At 49.7% G+C, this 11,462-nt stretch overlaps 5 protein-coding genes across 5 annotated transcripts; 3 read left to right on the top strand and 2 right to left on the bottom strand.

The window, feature by feature from the left end:
- Window positions 1-76: 76 nt before the first annotated feature.
- Window positions 77-880, bottom strand: BO80DRAFT_441731 (uncharacterized protein; the record flags this gene model as incomplete). Its single annotated transcript, XM_025721218.1, has 2 exons — window positions 77-547; window positions 608-880. 2 exons carry the CDS (start codon window positions 878-880, stop codon window positions 77-79), a joined length of 744 nt encoding a protein of 247 aa, XP_025578589.1.
- Window positions 881-3,772: 2,892 nt separating this feature from the next.
- BO80DRAFT_231341 (uncharacterized protein) lies at window positions 3,773-4,596 on the top strand. The gene is made up of 2 exons (XM_025714471.1): window positions 3,773-3,892; window positions 3,962-4,596. Exon 2 carries the CDS (start codon window positions 3,983-3,985, stop codon window positions 4,502-4,504), a length of 522 nt encoding a protein of 173 aa, XP_025578588.1. The 5' UTR covers window positions 3,773-3,892; window positions 3,962-3,982; the 3' UTR covers window positions 4,505-4,596.
- A 1,405-nt stretch (window positions 4,597-6,001) lies between these two features.
- BO80DRAFT_441730 (uncharacterized protein) lies at window positions 6,002-6,556 on the top strand (the record flags this gene model as incomplete). The annotated part of the gene is made up of 1 exon (XM_025721217.1): window positions 6,002-6,556. One exon carries the CDS (start codon window positions 6,002-6,004, stop codon window positions 6,554-6,556), a length of 555 nt encoding a protein of 184 aa, XP_025578587.1.
- A 577-nt stretch (window positions 6,557-7,133) lies between these two features.
- BO80DRAFT_491020 (glycosylphosphatidylinositol-alpha 1,4 mannosyltransferase I) lies at window positions 7,134-8,801 on the top strand. The gene is made up of 3 exons (XM_025723673.1): window positions 7,134-8,310; window positions 8,382-8,489; window positions 8,579-8,801. Exons 1-3 carry the CDS (start codon window positions 7,321-7,323, stop codon window positions 8,720-8,722), a joined length of 1,242 nt encoding a protein of 413 aa, XP_025578586.1. The 5' UTR covers window positions 7,134-7,320; the 3' UTR covers window positions 8,723-8,801.
- Window positions 8,802-9,096: 295 nt separating this feature from the next.
- Window positions 9,097-10,893, bottom strand: BO80DRAFT_431970 (uncharacterized protein; the record flags this gene model as incomplete). The annotated part of the gene is made up of 2 exons (XM_025720774.1): window positions 9,097-10,364; window positions 10,437-10,893. The coding sequence occupies 2 exons, from the start codon at window positions 10,891-10,893 to the stop codon at window positions 9,097-9,099; spliced, it is 1,725 nt and encodes a 574-aa protein (XP_025578585.1).
- Window positions 10,894-11,462: the final 569 nt, after the last annotated feature.

Genomic DNA, 11,462 nt, shown 5'->3' with positions numbered 1-11,462 from the left:
AGCTATTTAGGACAAGTACAAGGATAAGTACATGTGTATCGTTGACTAACAGCACCCATCTCCGTCCGCCACCGCATCAGTCCGAATACCTGTTGGCTTCAATCGGGATAGCACAGCCGGCCGGGGCACGCCGGTTGACATAATCTGGGTTCCAGGGACCTGCATCTTTCCCATCCCAATATCCAGGGCCTCCGGGAGGTCCACAGTAGTAGTTGACTCGACGGTCAGCATCCCCGCTACACTGCACAACACCATGTTGGTCCACATTGATGCCTCTTCCCGCTACACTGCCCTTTTGGTTCGCGTTCGGGGCATAGACCACGGCAGTACCCCGATCAATGACAGTTGAACCACTGCACTCACAAGCGGTAACCTCCGTCACGTCCACAGTGAAGGCCGTGACAGCCTGGTAGAAGAGGACACAGATGTCCCCGCCCTCGGCTGCTACACCATTGCAGGTGAACGAGTTGGTCGTCGAGTAGGTCTCGGACTCGGAGACACTGAATCCGGCCGAAGAGAATCCAGCGTTGACACCGAGAGACAAGCTCTATCCCAATGTAGTCGCGAAGCCGGTCCCGGTGGACGTACCGGCGGTGGGGCAGCTCACCAGCGATCCGCCCTTCTGGGTGATAACAAAGTTCTGATGGGGGTTGCCGCCGTCGGCCGTCAGTGTGTAGCGAAAGGTCGAGGTACAACCACCACAGACGATATCCGAAGAGTCAGTCTGATTCACAGGGGTACCATCCCGTCTCACGGTGACTGTCTTCATGTTCATGAAGTCCTCCGCAGTGAGATCGATGGAGGTAGGATAAGAGAGTCCGACTTGGACGAGCGCCAAAAGCGTGGCGAGGACGCGAGCGGGGTTGTCGAAGAATTTCATGATGTCCAAGATAGCAGAAAAGGTTGATTGATAGAAGAAATTTGATAATGACTGTAGAATGTAACAGCAGCTGGTGGTGTTAGCTTTGGGAATGGGAGATCTAGGGACGGTAGACCAACCGTTACACAGTGGTCACTGCAGAGAATAGTAGTGAGGACCGTATTAGAAGTAGCGAAAGACAAAAAAGAGAAAATCTGAAGGAGTGTAGATGAAGTAGATCGTCGCACCTGTTAGGATGATGAGGAGAAATGGAAAGAAGGGGAGGAAACAGGACTTTATATAGCGTGATCAGCGACGAGGAGAAGCCCCACGCCCTGGTAACTCGCCTATATTCGCTGGATAGATATATAATGTAATCAGAGACACAGATAATTAAACCCCCTTATACTAAGATATGTAGTGCTACCATCCTAAATTGCTAGTCAGATGTCCCAAGCGACTAGCTGTGGTCAGTGAAGTTAGTGCCCTTGGACGTGAAAAGGCTATGAGTTTAACAGTAGCTTGGACATTACTATCTTGATATGGAGTACGGAGGAAACAGGACCTTGGCAATGCTTGGACACGGGCATTGCTCGCAAAGAGTCAAGTTTAGGTATTTTATTATCTAACTGGGTGTGCAATTCTCACGGACTGGTTTGACATAGCCTTTTCAATATAGACGCCGATTGACTCTGTTACCCAAGTGATAGTGTATAAGAAGAGTTAACCCTTAGAAGGTACCCATCCAGAATGGTAGTAATGCCATTGAGTCGATGATGATTATTTCCAGATTCTAACCTTCCCGTTTTATTTCCTTGTCCTATCGTGCATGCATATGGACCTACTCCCACCAACCCTGATACAGCATATCGAACATCAAAGCGATATGGGAAACTCCTGCTCTTTACAACACTATAAAACATGGATGGACATGAGATCATCAATCACTCCAAGTTGGAATACTTTTAGGTCTATGTCTGGTTTCCGGAGACCTGACAGTGAATCAGCATCGTCTACCATTCTATGCAAATCGGTACATTAGTTGACCGTTCGAGACTGACTGAAAGCCTTGACCCCGTCATAGATATCAACAGGCTGAATCAGTTATCCATAGCTAGTCATCCGGTTGCATTAGTCCTACATGCGACTCTCTTGCTGATATGGCCAAAATAGTCATTGACCAGACCGCATGCTAGCCGGGTCACGCTATGGTCGCCCTGCGGTATGGTATCTGTGTCTTTCTATTTGGTGTGGGGGATATTGGCGGAGTCAGTCCAGCACTAACTTAACTCCAATAGGCAAGAGGACAAATTCCCGCACTCCCGGCGGAACCAAGGGTTTGTAGATTGGCCTCCACAGCGGATTATGCTGGGTGATTGTGCCAGGGTCTCAGCCGCACCTGCAACGGGTGTGGCTATCTTCTACTGAGGTATCATCGGAAGGGAAATGTGAATGATGATTGGTTCTGATAACGGTGGATAAAGGTAGTTTTAATCTATGCCATAGTCAAGTATCTCCCATATCACTCGAGTGAAAATTTGATTGCGTCATCTGAGAGATCTATCAGCGCCGAGCACCTCTGACAGTTGTACCACTACTAGCAACAATTCAATCGGATAATGTCCTTTTGCCCCTTGTCTCGCCGATATAACTCTCTTTCAAACCAGCAGTACTCGTGCTTTTCACTCGGTTAATGTAGTGTATCACACATCAGTCATCGCAGATATGGCCCCTCCATTGCCTCTATCTATGTGATGATTATGGAGTAAGGGTTGAGTTAATCTAAGCCTCACCAGAAAGCTTGAGCGGCTATGATGATAAGGATAGCTTTTAGGGATTGATTCAAAACATTTTCCAGTCAATTCAGCTAGCGCAGGGAAGTTAGGATTTGTAATCTACATATGAGTCTGTACTGGTAGACTTAGCGTATTGAGATGTCTCGGGAGGCCCAAGCCGGATGGCAACACTTTGGCCGAGCTTAGTGGCTCTGCCTAACAGCTTGGATTGCTTCAGAGAGATATCATTCTCCATGAATTGGAGGTGTCGACTTGACCTTACTGAAAAGGAGCACTTTATGTTTTTTTTTTTTTTTTTTTTTTTTTTTCCCAAATTTTTTTTTTTTTTTTTTTTTTTTTTTTTTTTTACCCAAACTGTTGCTTGCTCTTCTGTGCGCACAAACCGACAACTATTTCGCGCCCGTCTAACGGATTCATCTGACTGCCCTTGAACTGTCTGAATTAATCTATGGAAGCAGCTAACATAGACTAGGAAGCATGCTAGCTATATTCGGGCAGTGTACAGAGTAGGTGCATGTGGCATTGCTTGGTTGTATATTAACTTAGATTCATGGTTCATGTGGTGTGGGTCATTTCTTTCCGACGGTGGGTCCAACACAGTCAGTGGAGTGATCAAGGGTCCAACCATTTGCGCCCCAAAGAGGTAAGTAAGGCATTCAAGCCCGAAGCACATGCTCTGGGTTAATTCATTTCAAGTTCAAGAGATACCGGTCCTCACTCTTTTGGTTGACCGACTTCCAGTCCGCATGTGAAGAATCTGCCCAGGAGATCCTACATGACACCTATAGAAAAAGGCTTGAAAATTCTATCTCACACTATCTCTTATCGCGTCGTCGCAAGTCTGCAAAGTGGATACAGGGGAGCTGGCGCCGTATGAGGTACTAAGAGAAACTAAGCTTCGGAAACATATTGGCATCGTAGTATTGATCCACTCCCTCGCGGAAGTCACTCCTACTCGTGGGAGCAGGATACTACGTCATCCAATCTAAATTGCTTCTGTGGGCTAGCTTCTTATCTAAAGATTCGTCCTATCCTGTGTGGTTGCGCTGGTTATGGAACTGACCGATATGCCTTGTGTCCCTTGTGGTTCGAACCCCATCTGCCGACTTTGGGAGCCGACCAAACTTGGACATAAATACTAGTATAGGAGCTTGTGTACCACGATAACCTTGCACCCTTCACTCTTGAGAAGCGTTCGAAGGACCAGCGTTGTTCGCAGATACGTATCTTTGTGCCTGTGAGTATGGATGTTCCTGATCTAGTGAGGTAGAACAAGACTAATACAGGAAAATCCTAACACATCCAGGTCAAGCCCACAGATCCCATCATGGTTGAGCCCCTTTCCGTCGAGGAGCCCCCTGCCTACCCCAAACCAGGCCCTTCAAGAGCGGGTAGCTTTTTGTTCAGGACATACCTTACTTTCCTGTCCCTTTGTGCCGTGGCTGCACTCATCCTCGCCGCCATCTCAACGCACAGAACCAGAGAGCTCGATGTCTTCAAATCCTCACTTTTCGTCACCGATCTGGTTCGTATATTCAACAGCACAGCATATGCCATATCAGATACCTCTTCTTATGACTCTGAATGCGGCGCCCATCCCGCGGAAAGGTTTACTGGCCAGACAACCCTCCCCGGCCAGTGTGTCACTGTTCCAGACAGTCTTACCTTGTGGGTGACCAGACTTGCAGACAACTGTACACCCTATATCTATGCACAGGAGAACTGCACTGGTGCTTGGAAAGGTATCGAACTACTTGGCACTCCCGCGTGTATTGTTGGCGCCGGTGAAGGGGACTTGGCCGGTTCTGAGGGTGATCAATTTAGGAGCTTTCAGATATCATGTACTTAGAGAGATGGTTGGATTGAACTAGTAAGCATCAGCGATTGCTACTAGAGACTGGGGTCAAGAACAATGAATCTGGGCATCGCGGTGATAAGGGCAGGCTAGAGACTAGCACAGACTACTTCTACATACTACTCTGTATCTTCGATGCTCGTCACACCACTTGATATTATCTTTCTACTGACGTCCCTCGGAAGCATAACTTGATCCTTTATGGATCTTCTAAGCAAGACCTGTTTTAACTCTCCACTCCAGGTAAGCCACAACTGTGAAGACATGTCAGAAAGCATCTTGCAGCCTCAGGCATATATATAACACCTGAGGCATAAATGTCCCTAGAAAAAGTCCTGCTTAGAGGATTATAGCCATGGGAGTTGCTACGAATGAAATTGACAGAAGAAGGGAAAGTTGGCTTGAAAGAGTTCTCTATTCGGAAGACAACGCATCCTGACACTGATGTGCTCATATCATCTTCGTGTTTTCTCGATGCTCTTGTGGTGTGGTGAAGGTTTGCTTCGCGGTCGAACCTGAGGAAGTGATTATCGAAGATTCTGTGTGTAGATGCTTACCGAGTGCCCCTTTTATCCGGTTTATCTGCTATGCAACACCCAAAGGTCTATTGTGCTGAACAATCTTGCCATGCACTTATGGCATAGAAAACACCCACGTTCCTTAGAGATTGGTCTGTACAACCCCTCGAGGCGAGAGAGGCTTGAGAAACAGGAGATGACAACAGACTCTTGATTACTATATCAGAAAGGGGGGGTATATTAGTGAAACCATGGATTATTCCTGTCCCCAAAATCGAAGGTAGAGACATACAAAGGTTTTTGAAACTTGTAGAATATCTCCCATGCAAAGAGATAGCAGTTAAGGATCTAATCACATTCCTTTATCCTACTTCTGTACATGCAGGAAAGTTATCTGTATCTATCTATTCGATCTCCACGACATTGTACGGAATTCTTCTAGCGGTATCTTAATGTCTTCTCCCTACCACGAGAGACTGTTCCTGGAGGCCCCTTCACAATCATGAATCCACACCTCGATACACACCTCAAGGTGAATTACTACTATAAATAATCAAAGCCGCTAGCATGACTATTCAATAGAAGACTACAGTCCTACGCTGCAAAGTTCAAACACGTCACTTGTGTAGCCACCCCGCCAGTTCGGTCTCCCCATCGAATTATACCTACACAGTGAATGATACCGACAGACTCCGACAGAATCTTTATCAATTTGGCTTTCACCTAAGCCAGCAAGGACTTTTAACATTGGGACTGAGCAAGATATCGGAGCTCTCCTCGAGATCCACTGAAATATCAATAATTCAGGGCCCACCCGAGTCTATAAGTATGAGCCAAATCCCTCCCACTTGGAGCGGCTTCGGTATTACCTGCTCACATTTGGTTCATCTAGCTCTTACATATTCAAAGACCCTTACTACACTTCAACCCAACACAAACCGACCCTCCGTGCCCTTTTCCAACGATCGTGACCATGTCCGACACGGACGAAAGTTCCGACGAGGCTCGCCAGGTCCTTAACCTAATCGAGTCTCGATCCCAAGAGCGCGAAATACAATTCCAAGTCCGAAAGTACTTCATCAAATGGTATCATATCGCCTCCCGGTATTCCATTACCAAAGTGGAATGGATTCTTCCCACCACCGCCACGGAAGAGGAGAAGAAGAGACACCACGATCTGCTGGCTGAGTGGATTGAGAAGCGATGGGCGGATGAACCGGACCGACAAATCTTTCACGGTTTCTTTCAAGATCGGCATCGTGTGCAATTCGTTGTGAATCGGCGCCGGGAGGAGGGTGTTATGGCCGATGGGGATGCTCTTGAGATTGTTTCCCTTGATCCGGAGAATCCGGAGAGAACGGAGTATAATACTGATGATGAGGAGGATAGGAAGATTATTGAGGCTTGGCTTACGCAGCAAGCGGAAGGCAGATTGCTGTCTGATACGGACTTGGATACCTGGAGGAGGGAGACCTACGAGGAAGTCTTTGAGATTCATCCCGTACGGTGGATCGAGCAGCAGAATTGAATTGGCTTGGTTTGAGGCGCGATTGGTCGCTGTTTCTGAGGAGGAGAGAGGAGTGTTTTCAACGGGGATCTCTGGATGTGGAAGATAACGGTATTTGCGGAGGATTTCGGGTTCACACTATTTTCTCTTTTGTTTCTCAAACTGAAAGCAGAATGGAATTGAAAGATTTGTTTTGTCCTCAAATTACTCGAAACTCTTGGACTACGTATGTGAGAACAGGTCATGAATAATGAGCAATATAGTCTTGCTTTTAGCATAATCTAACAAATTCCCTTGGCTTAAGAGATGATCGCAGAGAACAAAGATAATGATCAATGAACCTAGCTGTAGCGCGCGCGTAGAATGGAAGCTACATGATAAACCCATACCGGTTGACTCATATCGGGAAAACACTAACTAACTATCGATATCCAAGAACAAAATCAGTATTTCATGGATGTCGCCAATATAGTCTATATCCCGTTTGGGTAAAGCGGTTGATTCCGATCCACTGCTGACTCAGCCCCTGAAATCCCCCAGCCGGAACGGGTCACGTTTCCTCGCCTACGTTTGGATAGCTTCATCTATCATCCAGAAACTAGCACTCCACGACCATGGACATATAGATGGGGTGACTGGCAGCGTGATACCTACATATCCACCCAATTTACTCATCCAGAACTGGCATACAACGCAGTCTATCCAGCTGAAGCCTTCACCCCGAGGCCATCAGGAGACGGTCAGTACGGATGAAGTAACCACATACACCAACGTCCCAATTCGCCATGTCATCCAAAATGACATCCTTCTTCCAGACGCCATCCCTGGTATATGGCTCCGCCATAGCCCTGCGTGTCATCCTTCTCTTCTACGGAGCCTGGCAGGATGCCCACTCCGCCGTCAAATACACCGACATCGACTACCTCGTCTTCACCGACGCAGCGCGGTACGTCTCGCAGGGCGTCTCGCCCTACGCACGCGACACCTACCGCTACACGCCCCTACTAGCGTGGCTGCTCCTCCCCACCACTTGGTCCGGGCCATCCTTCCTATTCGCCTTCGGAAAAGCGCTCTTCGCGCTCTCCGACGTCCTAGCCGGATGGCTCATCGCCAGATCCCTCGTCTCCGCCTACGGCATGGACGCTCCTCGCGCCCTCAAGTACGCCAGCGTCTGGCTTCTCAACCCCATGGTCGCGAATATCAGCACCCGCGGATCCTCTGAGGGTCTTCTCGGCGTGCTAGTGATTGCGCTGCTATGGGCGGTTCTGCGCCGAAGAGTCATTCTCGCGGGTATCATTCTCGGCATCAGCGTGCATTTCAAGATCTACCCCTTCATCTATGGAGTTTCGATCATCTGGTGGCTGGATCGCGAACATGATGGCTCCTCCACCAAGACCACTCCAAAGCCAACAACCAGCACTATCCTCTCCTTCATCACTCCCCCCCGCATCATCCTAACCCTCACCTCTCTCACCACCTTCCTCCTCCTCAACCTCCTCATGTACTCTCTCTACGATACCCCCTTCCTCCAACACACCTACCTCCACCACCTCACCCGCATCGACCATCGCCACAACTTCTCCCCCTACAGCACCCTCCTCTACCTCTCCGCCGCCGGCGAAGTACAAGGGAACTTTGAATCCCTCGCTTTCATCCCGCAACTGCTCCTCTCCGTGATCGTGATCCCACTCATCCTAGCAAAGAAGAGTCTCCCTGGCGCTATGCTTGCACAGACATTCGCGTTCGTGACCTTCAATAAAGTTTGTACTAGTCAGGTATGGTTCGCTTCCCTTGTCCCGAAATCCAGTATAAATGATATATGATATACTAATGGGAAAAATGGTAGTATTTCCTCTGGTATCTTATCTTTCTCCCCTTTTATCTTCCCACTTCGTCGATGCGTCGGAATCCCAGATTCGGAGGGATAGTGGCTGCGTTGTGGGTTGTTGGTCAGGTATGTTTCTCCCCGTTCCCTACACTTCCCATTCATATCTCGTTACACAAGCCCCCCATCAAACCAAGTAGTCCGCTAACATCAAACAGGCCCTCTGGCTCCAACAAGGCTACAATCTCGAATTCCTAGGCCTAAGCAGTTTTGTGCCGGGGTTGTTCCTCGCCTCGATAGGGTTCTTCGCGGTGAATGTGTGGATTTTGGGGGTTATTGTTGAGGACGTTTCTTCTTCTTAGGATTTCTGAATGTGTTGGGGGATAGAATAGATGATGTAGTTGGTTGTATTTATATCAAGGATGTTTTTGTGGTTGGGTGTGTATATTCGTCTATCATTCGGATCTTTAATGAGTGGATATTTGTGAGAATAGATAGATGGTTCGATTGATAAGACCCGCTACGCAGTCAATAACACAGGCTGGTTCATGACTAGCTGGAGACATCAATGATGGTACAATGTGACGAGACAGGCTTGGAATGGAAAGGATAGATTTTCTTCATTATCTCGGTCCGCAGGACCTAGGTATCATCAGATAAAAGGGGTACATAAGAATGACTTTTGCCGTTGTCATCCGTCACTTGTCAGTCTATGGCACGGCGGATCGTCAATCAGTTATGGCTTGGAGACATCGGCGATCACCTTGTACGTCGACGCGTGGATGCTCAACGGCCGAGTGCGCGGGTACACTGCTCCCACGATCTGGCGGTTGTGTCCATACTGGGGATAAATGCCATCCGACAGCTCGACATAGTGTGCCTGAGGACGCGCCTCGTGCAGGGTTTCGAGGATTCGCTCGCTCCACAGACCCGTGCACTCGTTGTCCACGAGCTGGAAGTAGGGATTCAGCGGTGGACAGGCGGAATCCAGGTCGATGAAGCGGATACGCATGTAAGTCAGCGCCGAGTGAATCTGCAAACTGTGTACAGCCCCAAGGACCAGTTTCTCAAAGGAGCGGATAAAGTTCAGGTTAGTGATTCCGGAAAAGTCGTCGAGGAATCCGAGACCCGGGTTAGTTCGCTTTTCGCGGCAGCAGGTCTTTACAACCAAGTCCAACGACTTGAGCTTGGACTTGGCGGTCCAGGTGGACATGAACGCTCGCGTTGCGTGGAAGAGACAGGCGCAGACTTTGCCGGTAAATGCAAGGGACTCCAGACGCGGAGCTGCCTCTCCGAGCAAACGGCATAGATGCGGTGGGCTGATGCCATCGTGGATCCAGCCGGATTGCGTATTGTCCTTGTTATAAAAGCCCTCCAGGCTGATATTGACGTGGACTAGTGTTGGGGAAAGCCGCAATAAAATCTCCGCCACGGTTTCGTAGCCCTCAATTTTGGGCTTGGCATAGGCGCAATGCCACTCACGCACCCCTGGTAAGGCTTGCGACATGTTCCACCAGTGCCGATAGTCGCGCATGATGTTCCAGGCCCCACGCATGACAAACGTCTGAATATCCGGTAGCGTAGGCAGACGCAACCGTCCCGTGTGACCGCACGGATCCTCGCGAAATTGCCGCACCATTGGCGGTCGCTTACAGTGACCACCTTCCAGGGTCAGAATGCGTGCTTCGGGGAAATAAGATTTTACGTGAGAGAACATCTCCTCCAGTGTTGCGTTGTGGCTAGCATAGTGGTACCGATAATCGGTGCTATGATTAGTATCGGAATCATCCCATGCCGTCGTGGCTTGGGGCGCAACGGGATCGACAAAGTCACCATCCTCGTCATTAAACCGTCGAGCGGGAGGATGATGGGAGCCTTTGGCTGCTCGTTTGCCCCAGACAGGGATCCACAATTCGACATGGCGAACGTACGGGGCTAGATGGGGATGCGCACGGAACCAACGGGCACTTTGTGCCAGTTCGTCTGTGGTGCCCTTGATCTTGACTGGAAGGCATCGCGTTAGACCAGAAAAAGCAATGTGTGAAGGAGTCAGAGTAAGGAAGAAAAGGCACTAACTGTGTCTGTAAATCCGGTCCTGCACCAGTGCTCTCCAGACAGGGGTGATCAATGCCAGATTGGACAGCGCTTTTCGACGCGGATGACGCAGTGACTTATTCCAGCTGCGCACAGACTTGCCGGGCGCGCACGACGTGAATGCAGACGCCCGTTCCCCGAACAAATAATCTAGAATGGCTTCGTGGATCTCGATGGGAAGGTCTTCGAAGCGCAGTTCGGATCGGCAGGATCGAGGCGTCTCCACGCTTATCCGCGCATCCTCCATTTCGGTATCCACCGGGGACTGGCAGACCAGCTGACCAGGCCCCACAGCTGGGGGGTTGACGGGACCATCGGGTATCTGGATCTCGGCACTGGTGCAGCGACTCGGTTTGGAGTAGGGAATGGCTGTCGAGGCCGACGCCCTGGCCAGCGAATTGACCGAGACAGGACGAGGAGGGGGGATGGTGGAAATCATGAGGAGCGACGAGGGGGAGGATAGCAATTCAGACGGCATTTAAAGCGGAACAGCAAGCATAGGGAGGGCACCCGACAACGCCAAAACGGGGGAATCAGGAGTCGTAAATCGTTAGAGCAGAGCTGCGGGTGGGTCGGAAGTTAGTATTTCAATTACCTGGTGATCCAAGGAAAAAAAGCAACGAGGCCAAAGTTAAAAACGAGGCACAGGGAAAAATTTGAGGAAATGCGCGCTGCGAGACATACTATCGACGGGAAAGGGTGTCGAGGGCGTTCGCTGGTCCGTGATAAGGGCAGTAAAAATAGGCCGCGCCAGGGATCGATGAGGTAAACGAGTGATGGGATGAATTGGAGCCAGGGCTAGCCAACGTGGTCCATGGCGGTGCCACTGCTGGTGCGTTGGAACGAATCTGTCGCCGGGCGAGCGAGCGGGCGAGATGATAATCGGCGGTTAGGCAGTCAGGCAGCTGGGGGGTTGGTAGATTGTTGGTTTAGATGGAAGGTCAAAGAAGGTGGGATTATAGCGAGGCTGCAGGTGATGACGAGGATGAGGCGGTGGATGGGGGTGGG

Source organism: Aspergillus ibericus (genome assembly GCF_003184845.1).
Source record: "Aspergillus ibericus CBS 121593 unplaced genomic scaffold BO80scaffold_6, whole genome shotgun sequence".
Classification (NCBI taxonomy): Eukaryota; Fungi; Ascomycota; class Eurotiomycetes; order Eurotiales; family Aspergillaceae; genus Aspergillus; species Aspergillus ibericus.
This window is presented reverse-complemented; position numbering and strand designations above follow the sequence as displayed.